We start from the raw sequence: 16,931 nt of genomic DNA on the forward strand, positions 1-16,931 counted from the left end.
ATTAAAAATAACCTTACGTTAAAAAAAAAAAAAACATACAAATTTACTATAAAAAAAAAAGATGACAGGGATGTTATAGTTAGGAAATAGAATTTAAAATAACCTTAGATATTCACAAACGTTACAGGGACATTATAGTTAGGTTCTGAATTTACACGCACAAAACCAGAGAAATTCACATGTTATAGTTAGAGCTATCTCAAGTAACTGTAACTTGTACAAGTAACTATAACTTGAACCCTAAAGTAACTTTAACTTTTGCCCTCGCCATGCACTGTGAATTACCTCACAAATTATGGCACTCATGACATCTTTGATAACATCATTGATAATATCAATGTAATATTTGCATTAAAGGTTTTGACGAAAAAACTGTGCATGGTGGGGGTGCAAGTTATAGTTACCTTAGGGCATATCCTTGCTATGTCCATCACCAGGGCCGGTGCGAGTTGAGGGTGCACGCCCTGCTATAAGTGTCCAAAATCAGTGCCACGACCTCCAGACACAGAAGACTCACACTCCAGAGTCTGGTTCAAGATAATTTAAAGGCAACATCTGAATTAGGCCATGGAGAAGATCGTAGATCGAAACGAGTTGCATTAAATTATCTTGAACTAGACTCTGGAGTGCCAGTCTTCTGTGTCTGGAGGTCATGACACTTATTTTTATCATACGGATTTATGTATTTATATATATATATATATATACATATATATATTCATATATATATATATATATATATATATATATATATACACACACACTCACACACACACATACACACAAGGGAAGACAGGGAAACATTTATATAAACAAGGGAAGACGGGAAGTGTGTCTATGATTTGAGATATACAAGACATGGCACAGTAGATCACTTGGCTGAATTAGCCTTCCTTACTGATATTTTTCCATAACCTAATAGAAAACGTTAAAGTACTATACGGTCTTTCAGTTTCATGTTTGATGAAATTATTCTATTAACCATGCAATCAGTGCTTTCTATGCTATTTCCGCTCTGTATCCCCCTATGCTCCTCACTATCAGACAGCTCCTGATACAATGTTCAGAAAGGACTCAACATCCCACGGACACCCATCCAACAATCAATTGTTCCTGGCGTCAGGTGAGGTTCAGCACTAACCTTGCGGTCTTCGGTTTCCTTTGTTGTCCCTTGGAGTCTTTTCTTCTCTGGAAAATCACAGGTTGATTTTAATTTGAGGTGACAGGCCAGCTCAGAGCTCTCTGTCCCTCTGTGCCCCTGGGCCCTCGAAGGATGCAGCCGTGACACGGTCCTGCCAACTTGCGGCATCGGAAGGGCAGTGTGGACAGGCTTTGACCCCACAGCTGGCTGCCTCAGCTTGGAGGCATCCCCTAACACCGACATGGCTTCACTCAACGTCTCTCATGTCCATCCAGAAATTTAAAATATATGCTAATACTCGCCCCAGTGTGCCAAACTCGTTCAGTTCATCGGGACACAGGCACCGCTAGCAACAACAGCAATCATTAAAATAATGTTTCAGGATGTAACGACAGCTCTGGCGAAGCAGGAAAACTTTTCCTCATCCTGAGCGCTCTGTTTCTCTCACAGGCTCTGCTCAGCCGGTTACTGCAGTTCGGCAAGACTAAACACTCCTTGGGGGCGTGAACTTTTCCTTGAAGGTAACTGCACAGAGCTGTCTGTGTGGGATTAAGCGACTTGCGAATGTGCTCTCCTCTCGCTCATCACCAAGCGGCAGCCCAGGTCCGTAGTGCGTGGAAATCAGTGAAAGGAGGAAAACGCGGCAAAGAAACACTGCAAAGCGTATTTCAAAAGAACTCCGACCACAACATTGGAAACAGCCCCCTTTCCTGAAAAACAGACGTAGACAGCAGAACATTTGATAAAAAATACTTTTTGGTTAAAAAAGGCTGTAAGCAGTAGCCAAAGCAAACAGCTGTTGGAAGAGCTTTGAGCCCGGAAACCATCGAAGCAATGAAGTTGTGCGACCAATCCAGCCTGTTTCTCGCTGCTGACAGCTAGAGTAAACTCCACTTTTATCCTCGCCCCTTCTGCGATATCAGGTTCGAGTGCACGAAACGTGTGGCTAGCAGGCCCAGGATCACACAGAGTGCGTTGTCTGTGTTTGCGATCATCGATCGAGGAAAACGCCATAGAGAACACGTTGGAAATAAATCAGCGGCTGCTTACACCTAAGAAAATCATCCCGTCCCGTGCTTAGAACTTCAGTAGTATTCACAGATGCTCTGACGCTTGGCTTGGGCGATATAAACCAGGGGCCGCTCCTTCACAATGGTGAGGGAGCGTCTCCCCCCGGCTAAGAGCCAGCAGCTGAAAAATAAAATGATAGCTTACTATCTTTTTATTTTTCAGCTGCTGGCTCAAGGTGGTAAGGGGGGCGGGGCTGGGCCATGAGGGAGGGTGGGGGGGGGGACGAGAAGGAGTGGAGTGAGTGCACTAAGTCCGCATTTCTGTTTGGCTGGCTGTCTTAGGCCGGCCGAACTGACACACACACACTTAGGTTTCTCCAACACAGCTGGGTTGGAGAATCGCACAGACTCCCATGCAGAGTCTGGGCAGCAGACCAAGCCGCTCAGACCAATCTTGATGCTGCTCAATGCTAGGTGTAGCATGAGAGTAGCACCAGTATTGCATGGGGCCCAAAGGACTGCTGGGACACCAACACCATCAGAAGAGGAGCACGAGAGGCAGCAGGAACAGTTTTTTATTTATCTTTTATTTGTTTTCCCCCCTCCGTCACCACCTGCCTCTCACCCATTTTAAAAAATTTGTGGTGGCCACCACTGATATAAACAATACTGCATAGGCAATGCTTAAAATGGAAACCTGTAGAAGTGCATGTACTTACTCTTTAGAGTACCTGTTTGTTCCTGAGAAGTGTCGGTACTCCCCCAAAAATGTTTTGCAGCAGTGGTGAGAAGGGCAGGTACTCTCACTTTCATATTACAGAAGTACAGGTACTCAGTACCAAAGAGTACCTGCTCATTTAAAGCACTATATACAGCAAAATGACAAGTACACATCCAAAGTTTAGTTAAACAGCCATACATTTCCCGCCAGAAGATAAGTCGCTGTCGAGCTGACTGCACTGAAGACAGGCCCTCATTACAACCCTGGCGGTCGGTGTTAAAGCAGCAGTAATACCACCAACAGGCCGTCCCCTTCCCGCTCCTGCCCCCGCACCTATACACACCCACACGCACACCCATATACACACATGCACACACGCATACCCACCACCACCCATGCATGCACACATACATAACCACACACAACACTCACCAACATACCGTGTCACACACATGCATTCACAACGCACAACACTCACAATCACTCATTCATGCATGTATCCTACGTGACTCACACCCGCATGCACGCATACCACTACATACAACCCCCCCCCACATACAGACAACACCCCTCTCCGGTCAGAGAACCCAACTTACCTGCTTGCAGGGGGTCCTCCGGCTGGAGACCGTCCGTGGTGCTGCTGTCAGCAGCAGCGTCCGCCAGCAAAACACTGCCAGGCCATATCCTTACTCCTGATATGGTCAGCAGTGTTTTGCTGGCGTGGTGGTGCTCTGTCAGCAGCGCCGCCTTACTGCCGTCTGCCGCCATGACCGTTGGCAGTGTTCTGCAAGCATTCTGGCGAAATACCGTCTGCGGTCATGATACCGGTAGACGGCTGGTAGCCATGGCGGTGGTATGTTGGCGGCTGTCGCAGTAGGCGGTCGATACCACCTATGTTGAAATGAGGGCCATGGTGACCCTACCTGGCAGATAGCCTCTCTTGGAAAAGGTGGGTTCAAGGGAGCACCACACTCTGCTAATTTTGGGAGCCTAGCCACTGTAGGGGCAGCAGTTCCTCATTTGAGACACATGCATTTCCCTTTAAATACATAGAATAAGACATCACTTTATTGTATTTTCCTGTTAATTAAATATTCTTAAGTCCAGTATGTTATTAGTTACCCATGACTACAAATATAAAAACAGGGTCCTGTATTTCTTGCTTCCGCAAAGCTGTTCCCATAAATGGGCTAGCTACCTGCCTCAGGAACAAACTATTTCAGCATTGACAATAGCAAATGTTGCTAATACCACACTATTGTTTCTATAAGGCAGATTAATTCAAATACTGCAGACAAAAAACTGAATATGCAATGTAATTCTTGCTGAATGTACCAGTAAAACTTTCCCTTCCCCTTGTATTAACCAAACTCTCACAGACTGAAGAGAATGACCCTATAGTGGCAGAGCAATAATGTTTATTAAAGCGTATTTCTTTCAAGTACAAATCGTTAGGAGGTGATTATATCAACAGATTACAGAAAACCAACAACATCTAATTTAGAAAGGAAATTCCCACTATACTGTAGTTTGAGAAAGGGAAGAATGCTTAAGTGGAGTGATGACAGAAAGCAAAAGTGTACCGCAGCTGTTGGCAAGAGCAGTTAGGTTCAAGTAAGTTTTAATAGTTGACTTTAGATAATGGGATTGCTTTGTTCAGCAAAATTAAGTAGTGTGAAGGAAGTATGGGCATACACAAAGTAAACTTCCTTTCAAACCATTCATACACAGTTCTGTGAAGACTATGAGGGGAAGGTCACATTTTACTCAGAAGGCAACAATAGACAGGAACACTATGCATCAATTACGTGCAACTGCTGGTAGGAGGGAGTGGTGGGCTCGTGCATGAGAATGTTGTGAATACCACAACAGACTTCATTTAAGTTAGAGCAAGTTGGCCTTTGTCTCCATTTTTAGGGTCGAGCCTGCGTCACATGCGCTTGCGCATGTGTTTTGCTTGCGAGACGCTTTAGTAGTTAGAAAAGGGCTCGGAGCCCAGTCCATGTCATGTCAGTGTCTTTCATGGGTTCGTGGGCTTGCCTGTTAAAATCTGCTTGCTTTCATTAGTGGAAGGCATGCATACATCATGCCTTTTCCGGTGGTTAGCACTCCTCCAGCGCAGCGACCATGTACTGAAAACGTGCGAGGCTTGCTGTTGTCCATCCGGTTTGTGGACTACTTTTTATCTTTTTCGCATGAGCAATCTCGCTTGGCAGAAGTCGAGCGCTTTCCATGACATCGAACCTGTTACATAGTTAATTGCACTTTTGCTGGTCATGTAGAAAATTGCACTTTTGCTGATAGGTTTCACTATGAGTGAACTGTAGCAGCGCGATCAAGCTCTTTTTTCCCATTTAATGTGGCAAGAATAGTCCGGTTGGGAATTTACAACTACTAATAGCTCTAACTCGGAGAAATGCGAGACCCTTTGCATTGCAAATGCTTGTTTTCACTTGCATATCCTTAGCTGAACGTGTGAAGGTGATACTCACGACTGCTCACTTTTAACATGGCCCCTTGCTGTATAGATCTCTCTCGGTTTTAGTAATAGCACCATAAAATCAACATGTGGACAAAACTGACACATTTTGTGTCCTGATAGTTTAGTCTGTTACAAACCTCATGTCTCTGAGCTCTGTTTTATTTTGTAAATATGAAATAAAAAACAGTGGTCAAACTCCATTTAAAGTCGAGGATTTGGGCACTGCTTGTGCTAAGATTATGGCTAGAGGTTACGTCACATTGCCTGACTGGCCACACACAGCTAGAGAGTTCAGTCTAAAAGCCTAACACCCACGGCACATTTCCTGTCTTGGCAGAGCCTGAAAATGGATAGCTGCATTAGCTGTATTCAGGTATGATGTGCGATCATCCTTAAGAAACCTGAGAAGGTAGCTTGGTATTGGAGAGGTTAACTATAGACATTGTGTAGGGCTTAGAATTAACGTGAGGGTGCAAGGATGCCAGAGCTTTCTAGGCCTGCTAGAAATGTTATTTCTGCTTATGATATGCATAACTGCATTGCTATTTTGATGCTGTGTGCTTACGGTGCATCTTTTAAGTAATATAGTGATACCTTATCAATGAATGTTTTAAATAAATCCCTGTTGCTCGTAGTACTAGCTGTTACCCTTGATTGTGTTGTTTGAGAGTTAAAGATTGTTTGTATTACTGTCACTCTGAAAGTTGAGCAGGACTGATAAGTAAACTGACATCACCTCTGGTTCAGAACTGCTGGGAGGATTGCTGACAGGGCTGCAGTACAAATGGTATTTCTCCATGATGATAGTGAACTGAATTAAGTTCCCTACACTGGTGGGTTAGAAATCCAACCCCTTGGATCTGGCAGTACTCAGAATTCTTATAAGGAGAATGAGTAGATTTGTTTTGAGCTATACACAAATCAAGAGATGTCAGATCAGCATGTCAGAGAAAAGTCAGTCTCATGGCAGGTTAGAGTGGAGTGAGAAACTCTACAACTATGGGGACTGGTCACTCTAAGTCAATTCAATTCTGACAGCACAGACTGAAAATTGACCCCCCTGGATATGCTACCACTGACTCTGCAACCACCAATTGCAGGACAATTTGCCAACTCATTTATTATCCTTTTATGTTTCCCTCGGTAGAGTCTTCCACCATTCCATATTGTTGATTTACAACATTTATCCTATCTAAAATCCATTCAACTGGAGTAAGCTTGGTGAAATCACACAATTGCATGGAAAAGGTTTCTCTTTTTGACATGAAATCTCACATTCTTGGCAGTAAGATTGCAAATGATTTTCTCATTTTCACACTTGGTTCATCCATGCATTAACTGTATTCATCTGTCATTTATTTAAAAAACAAACTTTCAATTGAACGTTTGAAAGAACGTGTTATAAATGTTGGACCTGATGTTGAAAGAGAAAATTATACACTGATCACATGGGAGTTGTGGCTTAGTGCCTACATCTGAGAACTTTGGAACCTGGAGAGCTGGATTCAAGCTTGAGCACTTGGCATGACATCGTGTGATTCTGGGCAAATCATTTAGTCCCTTTGTGCCAAAATATAATCAGTGAAATATAGATGTGTAATTCCCACTTGATGTACACGATCTTGTCAATTGTCTCCCAATTTGCCATGTAATGTACAGCACCTTAATGCTTCCTAGCTAGGGTGGTGCCTTTTAAATATCAATCAATGCATTTTGGATGGGATAGTGTCTAGACTGCATGATCCAACAAAGAATATGCTAATTTATTGAGAGTGACCAGATTTTGATAAAATCCTGAGCATGCAGTTGACAAAGAGGTCAGACAGTTTTCAGAACAAGACAATTTAATCATCTGCACATCTTAGTAGATAACAAGATAAACAGTTGCAGTTTGACCTTGTGGTTCGTGGCAGCCTCATCGTTCATGTATTAGAGTAGAAAAAGCATGCAGAATCATTGAAAAAGTGAACAGAGATATACCTCTATGAAGGACCTGTCTGTGTTATGGTCAGAATTTGTCATTCAAATCTGCAACAATCATTGGAAAAAAAGCACTTTCCATCATTGGTTACGGTAAGTCAAAGGAGTAAAATAATGGAAAAATTAAGAAAAGCTATACTATTTAGAGTTTTTCTCTAAATATTATTGTATAGGCCCATAATGTGCTTTTAAATATCAAAACACCTGAAATATGCATGTTTTGTAAGAGTACAGCACACAACCTGATCTTAACGAGAAGAGACTTAAGGAGCAGAGCTAAAATGTAGGAAACGTAAGTTTCTGTGTTGTTACTATGAGTTCAGCTTTTATAAACAATGTTTTACCTCGCAAAACCAGTCTTCTAAAATATTGATAATAAATGTACAGGTATATTGATTTCGTACTGATTTTATGGATTCTTCTAAATAAATTGACCTAAACTCAAAAGTATATTGGCAAATACATATCAGATATTTAGTTTCACCAATAGGTACATATATGTGATAGTTGCATCCAATTGTTTTTATACCTCTAGGAAAATATAAATATACACTTTAACTGGTAAGAGTTTTGACAGCCTTTGAAATGTTTTGTCCGACAAGACAACACAATGGCAACAGCATTACAGTTGGAGAAACAGGAATATATTGCTGTAAAAAACCTGCAAATAATTGCATATACATACACCAGTATAACTCGCTCATGTTTCCAACTTCATATATGCACATTAGAAAATTACTTTTGTACGTAAAAATGATGTTCCAGGACAGTGCCAACCACGCTCTAGTATGGAAATTCATGACTGCAGAAAAAGGGTTTTAATTGGCTCATGGCAGATTAGCTCAGTATTTTACACTGGTTGGAACGTGACAAACAGGCAAACATATTGGCAAAAAGTAAATGCCCAGTTACTTTTCCCAGACAGGGGGATTGTCAACAATGCAGAGGAAAAGGAAGCAAACTAGAGAGGCTGAATTAAATTTATCTATCACATTTGCACCTGGAACCAGCCTTGAGGACCTAAAGCCTGTCCTGGAAGTTTCTCTGCCTTGACAAGGGCAGTTTAGATTGTAAGGTCTCTCCTACAGAGATTCTGTAGCTGTCGAAAACAGCCATGGTGGATAATACCAAAACATACGTTGGATTTTGGGCCAGCCCACTTCTTATCATTGGTTAGCTTTCTAATTTGCTTGTTTCAGTGGCTTATTCAATGGTTTTAATTTCTTGTTTGCCCCCCATCCTGGAGCATAGATTCTTTATCATCTTTTTGAAACAAAAATCACTCTCTTTTGGGGGGCGCAGAAGCACAGTTTGTTGATCTAGTGTCAGGGGATTCTCCTTGCATTAGCTGAGATAGGGTTGAAAACATTTTGGAAGGGAGCTTATGGCGCCAGCCCTTCTCATTCATAACATGGGTGGTAAACATTGAGCCCCGATGGTCAGCACGATTAGACTGCATTACAAATGGAGAGATTGCATGAATGGAAAAGACGTTCCATGATGGAGTAACAGCTTGGTCTTGGGAGTGTGGAGAATTGGCTCTTCTCTGAAGGGGCCGAATAACCCAGCAACAGCTTCAGATTTAGTTACATGAAAACTTCACTTAACCGGGAGTGGGCTAAAGGCTATTCATCATGTGTGCTTGAGAGGTGAATATTTTTTTAAGTTTGTGGTAATTTGTGCCAGGTGAATAATGTACTATATAACTATAGGTTGATACCTTAGTTTTGTTTGCTGCTATCACTTTAAGCTCATAAAAAGGGATGTGATTGGTCAGTAAACCATTTTGGCCTGTGGCAGAGTTAGCTCATGGGTGACCATATTGCAGGTAGACAGCTTGACAACATTAACTCAAAAAGGCAGCGTGGGTGGTAGAGAGGGGCAAAAATATGGAACTCTTCCTGGTACTTTGTGGATCTTTTATTTTAATGCACCAGGGCTGGTGACATGGAGTTTGCATTAAGGAACAAGGCTATGGTCCGATAGCCCAGGTACATGTGTAGGAGGGAGTTAGTCAGTCACCTCAGGGATATCTCTGGCATAGTTTTGGCCAAGAATATACGCTGGCCCTACCCCCTAGTTATGAAGCAGAGATGAGTTATTTAGGGACTGTCAGGCACGAGGGAAGTTGTGGTGGGTGGCATCAGTTTGGCAAAGTTGAAGGGTGGATGTGGGGCCAACCATGAAATTTGAAGGAAAGTCAGAGAGGGCTTGTAGTTAAAACTTTCTTTGTCTACTTTTGCTGTGCTAATTTAAGATTTTTGTAAATTTTAATAATTAACAGGTCAGTTATAGATTTAAAATGTGTTGTTTTGCTTATGCTTGTTATTTAAATAAATACAGCCTCAGAACAATGATCAAAACCACAATTTGAAATATTGGACTTGCTGTTGGGCGCCCCCTCTCAGCCCCTTCCTAATATTGGATATAATGTCAATTTGTATAGAATACTAATCTGCTTGAGCAGATGTGTAGGGGTGTGGTCCACGTAGAGTTATTCAAACAGCCAGGTCTTCAGCTTCCTGTTGAACTTCAGAAGTTGGGAGGAGGTTCTGATGTATTGTGTAAGATCGTTCTATGGTTTGGGTCTGATGTGGCCAAACGGGTGACCTCCTGCTCTGCTTTTGTGAATTTTGTGTGTGTGTGGGGGGAGTGTATGCGAGTGAGAGAGTGACTGAGTGTAGGTGTCTGGCAGGGAGGTGCAAGTATATGCAGCTGTTCAGGTATGCTGCCCCAGTGTTGTTCAAGGATTTGTATGTGTGCATGTGGAGTGAGAAATGGCTGTGTTTGTAAATGGGGAGCCGGTGGAGCTCTCTGAGATGGAGTGAGATGTGGGTGTAACATGGGAGGTTGAGAATGAGTCTTGAGTTACATTCTGGATGGTCTGATCTCCGTGTAGGTGTTACTTGGAGATTCTTGGATTGAAAAGGACTTGTATCTTTCTACTGCTTGCATTCAGATAACTACTTGTTTCTTTCTGTTTGGCGCTCCATGGAAGAGCATGCATTTTCTTTCTCTCCATTGTATGCTTCTTCCCCTTCCAAATATTCCCCCACCACCTGCTCTGTTTTGTTCTCTTCAATGGCAGCTTGTCCATTGCTTTCCCTATACCTCTAAGGCCTTTTTTTCCTTTTTAATGTATTTTTTATCATCCCCAAACGGTTTCATTGCTCCCTTGCCCTCTCCTCTGCCCATCCTCATTACTTCCCTCCCTCCTACACCTGTTTATCCATTACTCTACCACCCGGACACTCTCAGTTTTAAAAATGTTTTTGCTACTGGGTCACTTCCGGTTTAAAATGCGCTTTGATGCATGTTTAAAATACTGCTTTCTATTTACAGCTCCAAGATTGGCATCCACCATCTTAGCACAGAAAATACAAAAGGCAGTCTCATCATGCTGTGTGAACGTGTATGCATGGTGATTCGTGTGTGTGTGCACAAATCATCGAGCTGGGCACTGTGGCCTCATGACACTACTTTATGTGCTCATCCAAGTCATAATACTTTTTTCTTTTTTTTGTGCTGATACTGCACAGCTTAGGCAAAAAGTATTGGCAAAGCCAGTAGGTCAAAAAGGTGCTATTTGATGGCTTTGCCAATGCTAGTTGAAGAAAAATTGAGCTTTTTCTTGAAACCTGAAAGGAAGGCATAAATGGTCATATATTTGTGTGAACAGGACCTTGCAAAAGTTTGGAACTATAGCTCTTGCATTTTTCAATCAGGCTCTTCCCAGCGCTCTAAAATATTTGGACTGAGAATGTAGTATTCATTTCAGAAAAGGGTTCCACTGCTTCAGGGGTGCACTTCTATCATGAGGTAAAAAGGTGAATATGATTAGTGCGGTGGCAGAGAGATGGAATAATTGGTCGTAGAAAGGTGATAGAAAGGGTAACTTGGCTTAGTCTACTTGTCATATTTCTATAGTTTGGCTATGCATATGGCCTGAACTCCAATCTAATCTTGCAGTAGCAGAGGGAACTGTTAAAGATCTGGACAGAAGAAAAGCTAAGGTGAATTAGATGCTGCACATTTTGGAAGGGCTGGTTTTCACAGATCCCCAAATGAAGTCAGCGATTCACCTTTATATCAATCAGTAGGTTTGGACAACATGTCGAAATTCAGATGACCACTTTATGGGGATGTTCAACTCACCATCAACGGAGTAACTGTTTAAAACCTTTACCACAGCTTGGCCCAAAGAGAATATTGTCTTTTTCTTGTTAAAAAAAAAAGTGCTGGAGCACACATGGAGGTCTTCTTCCCACCTTGGGTTCAGAAACCGCACGCATCCTGGTGAGACGCCACAACTCGTCCCACCTACACTAGAGGTTGATTGGATCTTTGGACTCAGTGAGGACTGTGGTAATTGGATTCATTCAACATAAATCAACACCACAAGGAACGTAATCAATTTTAAACACTATGATCAATTTAACCACAGGATCAAGACTCCAAACTTAATAAAGTTGGAACACTTTATTATAACAACAAAGTCAATGTAACATAAGTAGTGCACAAAACTAAGTTATAAACATACATGTAAACCATAGGCTGACAGGTACGGGTGCATCCCTACTCCTGTCCCCAGGAATCCAGCCAAAAGAGTTGTGCTGTTGGTGGGAGTCGAGGAATTGTTGATGAACAGAGCGATTATACCTGTGCCACTGGATCGTGTCAGTCTTTGGGTGTTCTCGATTTTGTTCCTGGTACAGAAGACATCAGGGGACTTTCGGTCAGTTTTGAGTTTAAAGCACCTCAACCAGTGGGTGGCCTCCATTTCCTTCAAGATGTTGTCTGTCCAACAGCTCATTCCCTTGTTGTATCCAGCGGATTACTTGGCTACCATCGATCTGTAGGATGCGTACCTCCATGTGCCTGTACATGATGATCATCAGAAGTTCCTGTGAATGTTGTGAGGGAGACGCATGATTATTTCCAGGTTTTGCCGTTTGGCCTCAAGTTTGTCCCTTGTGTGTTCACTAAGGTTTTTGCCCCTCTCATGGTGACCCTTCATCTGCAGGGGATTGCCGTATTCCCTTATCTCTACGATTATCTGGTCAGGGGTGCGTCTCTCCCCCTTGACCTGTTTGCATGTTCAGTGCACTCTGGATCTTCTGTCGTCCCATGGGTTCTTGGTGAACACAAGAAAGTCCCAACTAATACCCAATGTGCAGGATTTGACATGTCTTCTTCCAGTTACCCCTGTGGTTTGGGTGGTGGGTGGTTCTGGGGTGATGGCTCCTACCATCCAATATCTTGAAGGGGTGTCTGTGTTGTTCCCGGAGCTGGTCATTGTTACGATGGATGCCAAGGAGAGTGGCTGGGGGGCCTCGTCAGGGGATCTCTTGGTTCAGGGTCTGTGGCTGGTGGATCAGAGTTCCCGCTCTTCCAAGTGGAGTGAGTTAGAGGCAATCCGCTTGGCTCTCCTTCATTTTGTTCTCTCCTGGCAGACAAGGTGGTCATAGTGCACACAGGCAACACCACGGCCAAGTCCTATGTCAGTCGCCAAGGGGGTAAAGAGGGCTCCGTCATTGTCAGCAATTGCGGACAAGTTGTTTCTCTGGGCTCAGTCAATTGGGGGGTCTTTGAGGACCGTGTTTCTGAATTGTCAGGCAGATCCCTGAGCAGGGAGATTCCGTCCTCTCAGGCTTCTGGCTTTCTCCCCTGGTCTTTGCCAAAATGCGTCAATTGTGGGGTTGCCCCTGGGATGAATCTGTTTGCAGACCCAGGCAACACACTTATTCCCCTGTTTTGTTCCCTTGGTCAGGAGAGGGGTCTACTTCAGGGGTAGATGCCCTGACGTTTCATGCGTCAGTGGGCCTGCTGTTTGCTTTACCTCCATTCCTTTTGATCCTGAGGTTTCTAGTTTTGGTTCGGAGGGAGAAGGCTAAGGTGGTTCTGGTAGCTCCAGCATGGTCACACTCTGTTTAGTTTCCTCTGCTGATGGAGATGAGAATGGGTCTGGAGTTGAGATTGCTGTTGTTTCCATACCCTCTGAGATTTCTGTGTCTCCAAGTTCCATCCCTTACCAGGCTCCAGTTGAAGACTTGGTAATTGAACAGGGGGGTGGGCTCGATGATGTAGGGTCTCTCGGCTTTTGTTTCTTCTTCTGTCCAGGCATCTAGGTGCTTGTCTACCAGGTCTTCCTCTGCTAGGCATTGGAAGACGTTTCAGGCTCGGTGTGATCGCCAACAGGTGCTTCATTTTTCTGTGACACTACTAGGGGCATTGCTGCTTCTACGGCTTAGGTGCAAGGGACTTTGTTGCAGAAAATCTGTTGAACTGGCTACATTTCTGACCCATTATCGTGTGGTCAAGGGCCCAGAGGGTCTAGATTTGTTGGTTTCCAAAGTGCTGAGCTCTATGTTGTAACCTGCTTTCTTTTTTTTGTAACCTCTGATTTAAACTTGTGTTGGAATTTGCTGTGCATTTGTCCTGATCTGTTCTTGGATTGGGTACATTTCACTGTGCGAGTCATAATGGAGGGAGGGACAAAGGGGTAATGCTCTGTTTACTAACCGGTAATAGCATTTCTCTGAGTCCTTCTCCAGCCGTAATGACTAAGGGCCCCCTCCCGCCTTTTTTCGACCAATCCAACTGTGTAGTGTTTGGGCTTGGTAAAGAACAGGAGGTAAGGAGGAGGGAGGGAATTATATGCATTGGGAGGATTGTGATTAGAGAAACAGGGGCCTCACTGTGTGAGTCATCACAGTGGGAGAAGGACTCGGAGTAATGCTATTACCGGTAAGTAAACAGAGCAGTCCTGCACACAGTCTGTCAAATACATTCACAATTTCACCTTCACACATAGATACCGTATTTTCACACCCGTACACACCCCACAAACTCTCAAACGCACACCACCACGCAATACAGAGCTAACCCAGCTACAAAGCTAACTAAAAACACAAACCCAACCAATTGGCTTTATTGTTAGCTGCTAAATGCTACCAGGTCACTTTATTTTTTCACACACCTGCACACTTTATTTTATTACATAGTTCTAAAGTCTAACATGGCAGCCACCATGTTAGATGAATATAGTGAAAAAAATGACTATCACATCACTTGCATTGTGTGCATGAATCAATGCATGCATGGAGACACACACACACATGTAAGCATGCAGTGGCACTTTTGGAATGAAACAGTTCCAAAATGACTGTTTTTTGCTTGCATACGTCCAACTGCATCATAATGTGCAGGCAGATATTTTGCCTGTTTTTATTTTAGAGTTCTACCGTGGACTATGGCATCTAAGAACAGTAAAAACGTAAACACATTGAGAAAACCAATACATTGATACTCTGAAAGGCCAGACCTATTGGATTTGCCAATGCTTGTTTAAATACTCTGTGAAGCAGTTGGTTTTCTTCATGTACACATTATTCAATTTAGCATAATGATTCTACTTTCAGACGTGACTTGGTCTAAAAAAGCATACTTGTAATTCATATTTCATTTTCCGGTTTTGTTGACATCACAATGTTAACCAAGAATGAACTATTGTTGTTTTTCATAACATAAATAGGAGCTTGGTTGAGTAAACGCAGGAACATTGGATTTTTATAAGAAGGAGGCTGGCATAACGCTCATTCATCCTGTCAGAATACAGAGTTTCTAAACCAAACTGCGTTGTTTTATACAGGTTATATATTATGCATTTCCCCAAGTATTTATTTACACTCATTTTTCCCCTATATACGTATGGGAAAGATTTATATTTTTAATACAATATATGTTAAAGGTATAGCTGCGAATATAAAAAAAATGAAACTTTATAGTAGAAGATAGATTTCATCCCAGACGAGAGGCACATACAGGTGCAATATCCAAGAACACGTTCAATGTAAAGCACCCACTTTACAGCAGCCTGTCATTGAGGGAACCATGTAGTTTTGTGGATTGAAAGCAATTCTGCGCAACTTTACAATGAATGTAGTGCTAGTCCACAACAACGGGTGAGTACCTGGTTTTAAACAGGATTATAGAAGTCACTCTTTTTCACGCAATGCCCACAAAAAAGTGAGCAAGAAATAAGCAAGCATTCTACATCATTTCACGCTCATAGTTTTAAATCTGTGGAACATTTCAGTTTGTGATGTAAAAGGGTGACAGTATCTTGGGTGTGCAGCGTAAACCAAGAGATCCCTTGATATACGTGATCTCATTTCAACGGATGGCTTGCCTACAAAGATAGGAAGGTATTTGTAAACAATGGTCCTATCTATCAACGCAAAGATGGCGGACATGAAAAGACCAAGCCGCAATTCTTTATCAGAGGTCAGAAAGGGCACTGGGTTACCATCTTTGCTTTAGTTAGCGTCACCAAGTGGGTGATAAATGCCCGCTAATTAAAGAAAAAAAATTAAGACAGGAGGTTTGATGTTTCTCGCAAAATTAAGCGTTACGTTTATAATTAAATAGTACCCGAAAAACTCATATACACTTCAAACAAAAGATCTAAAACGGCAAATCCAAAACACAGATAAAAAGTTAAATTAAGCACGATATATAAGTAGCATTGTGTTGTTGGCACTTAAACACATTTAACTCCCACACTGTTGATGTTTTTCTTGATTACATACGATTAATGATTTTTTCCTGATTAGAATGTGATATAAAATCCTATTTCAAATTATACTGTAAATGTATATATTCCTTGGCTCCATCTTTCAAATAGGTCAGACTCTGATACCACTATAAACTTAAGATTGTGTTTCACGAACTGGTGGTGTGGTCTAGTGGCTAAGCTGCTCACTCTGGAAATCAGAGACGTGTGCCATAATGATCAACTGGGCACACCCTCACAAGGTGTGCCTGCAATAAAATTCTGTATGACAGGTTAATAAAAGAAAACTGTGCTCTCTGCAGTGCTGTATCAATAAAAGAGCAGTTCACTCTTTGCACCGTATGCTCATGCAGGTGGCCCTCAAAGATTAAGAGGGGGTTGAAAAACCACCTTCATTCACCTGCATAGTGGGAAGCACAGACTGACTCAAAATTGGTGGAAATCTTCAGGCCACCCAGCAGAAAACAGACAGCAAGGTTCCTACTTCATTGTCAGTGGCACTGTTCGGACACCCCAGACTTCGTTTGGACAGACAGCAGGGCGCAAAGTAGAGACGCAGACTATCACTTGCACTCTCCATGCCCCTTTCCAGGTGCCATTCAGCAGCACACATTGTGTGACATCTTTTTGTCGGTGCAGAATCAGTTCTTTCCCAAGTGTATTTTTTTCGTTCTGGCCTTCCACCAGTAATGTGGCACGGTCACACAAACAAAAGAAAGGACTGCATGCAAATTCTGTAGAACCCTTGAGTCTTTTAAAGATGTGTGCATACTTTAACAAACCAAAATGTTCCAAGCACCTGACTACTTGATACACTGGAATCTAGCCACAATTTTGGTGGCAGTACCCTGAAAGACACTTGGGTAGTGAATGTGGAAATGGACAAACACATTTAATACTGAGATCGGAGGAGGCACTGTCCCATAAGGGAAAATATAACAGCCAGTGAAAAAATGGTAAAATAACTTATTTTGCACAAAAATACACATAAGCCTCTATGAAAGATGAGAGCCAATCACCAC

At 42.6% G+C, this 16,931-nt stretch overlaps 1 protein-coding gene across 5 annotated transcripts in view; it reads right to left on the reverse strand.

Annotated features, from left to right (window-relative positions):
- The window catches only part of NAV3 (neuron navigator 3), a 1,001,553-nt gene extending 1,000,072 nt beyond the window's left edge, over nt 1-1,481 (reverse strand). For all 5 annotated transcript variants that reach the window (XM_069228788.1, XM_069228787.1, XM_069228786.1 and 2 more), the window contains exon 1: nt 1,142-1,481. In XM_069228788.1, coding sequence (XP_069084889.1) covers nt 1,142-1,384 — 243 coding nt within the window. In that variant the 5' untranslated portion in view covers nt 1,385-1,481. The remainder of the gene's footprint in view (nt 1-1,141) is intronic.
- Nucleotides 1,482-16,931: the final 15,450 nt, after the last annotated feature.

This window comes from Pleurodeles waltl, chromosome 4_1 (assembly GCF_031143425.1).
Source record: "Pleurodeles waltl isolate 20211129_DDA chromosome 4_1, aPleWal1.hap1.20221129, whole genome shotgun sequence".
NCBI classification, from domain to species: domain Eukaryota; kingdom Metazoa; phylum Chordata; class Amphibia; order Caudata; family Salamandridae; genus Pleurodeles; species Pleurodeles waltl.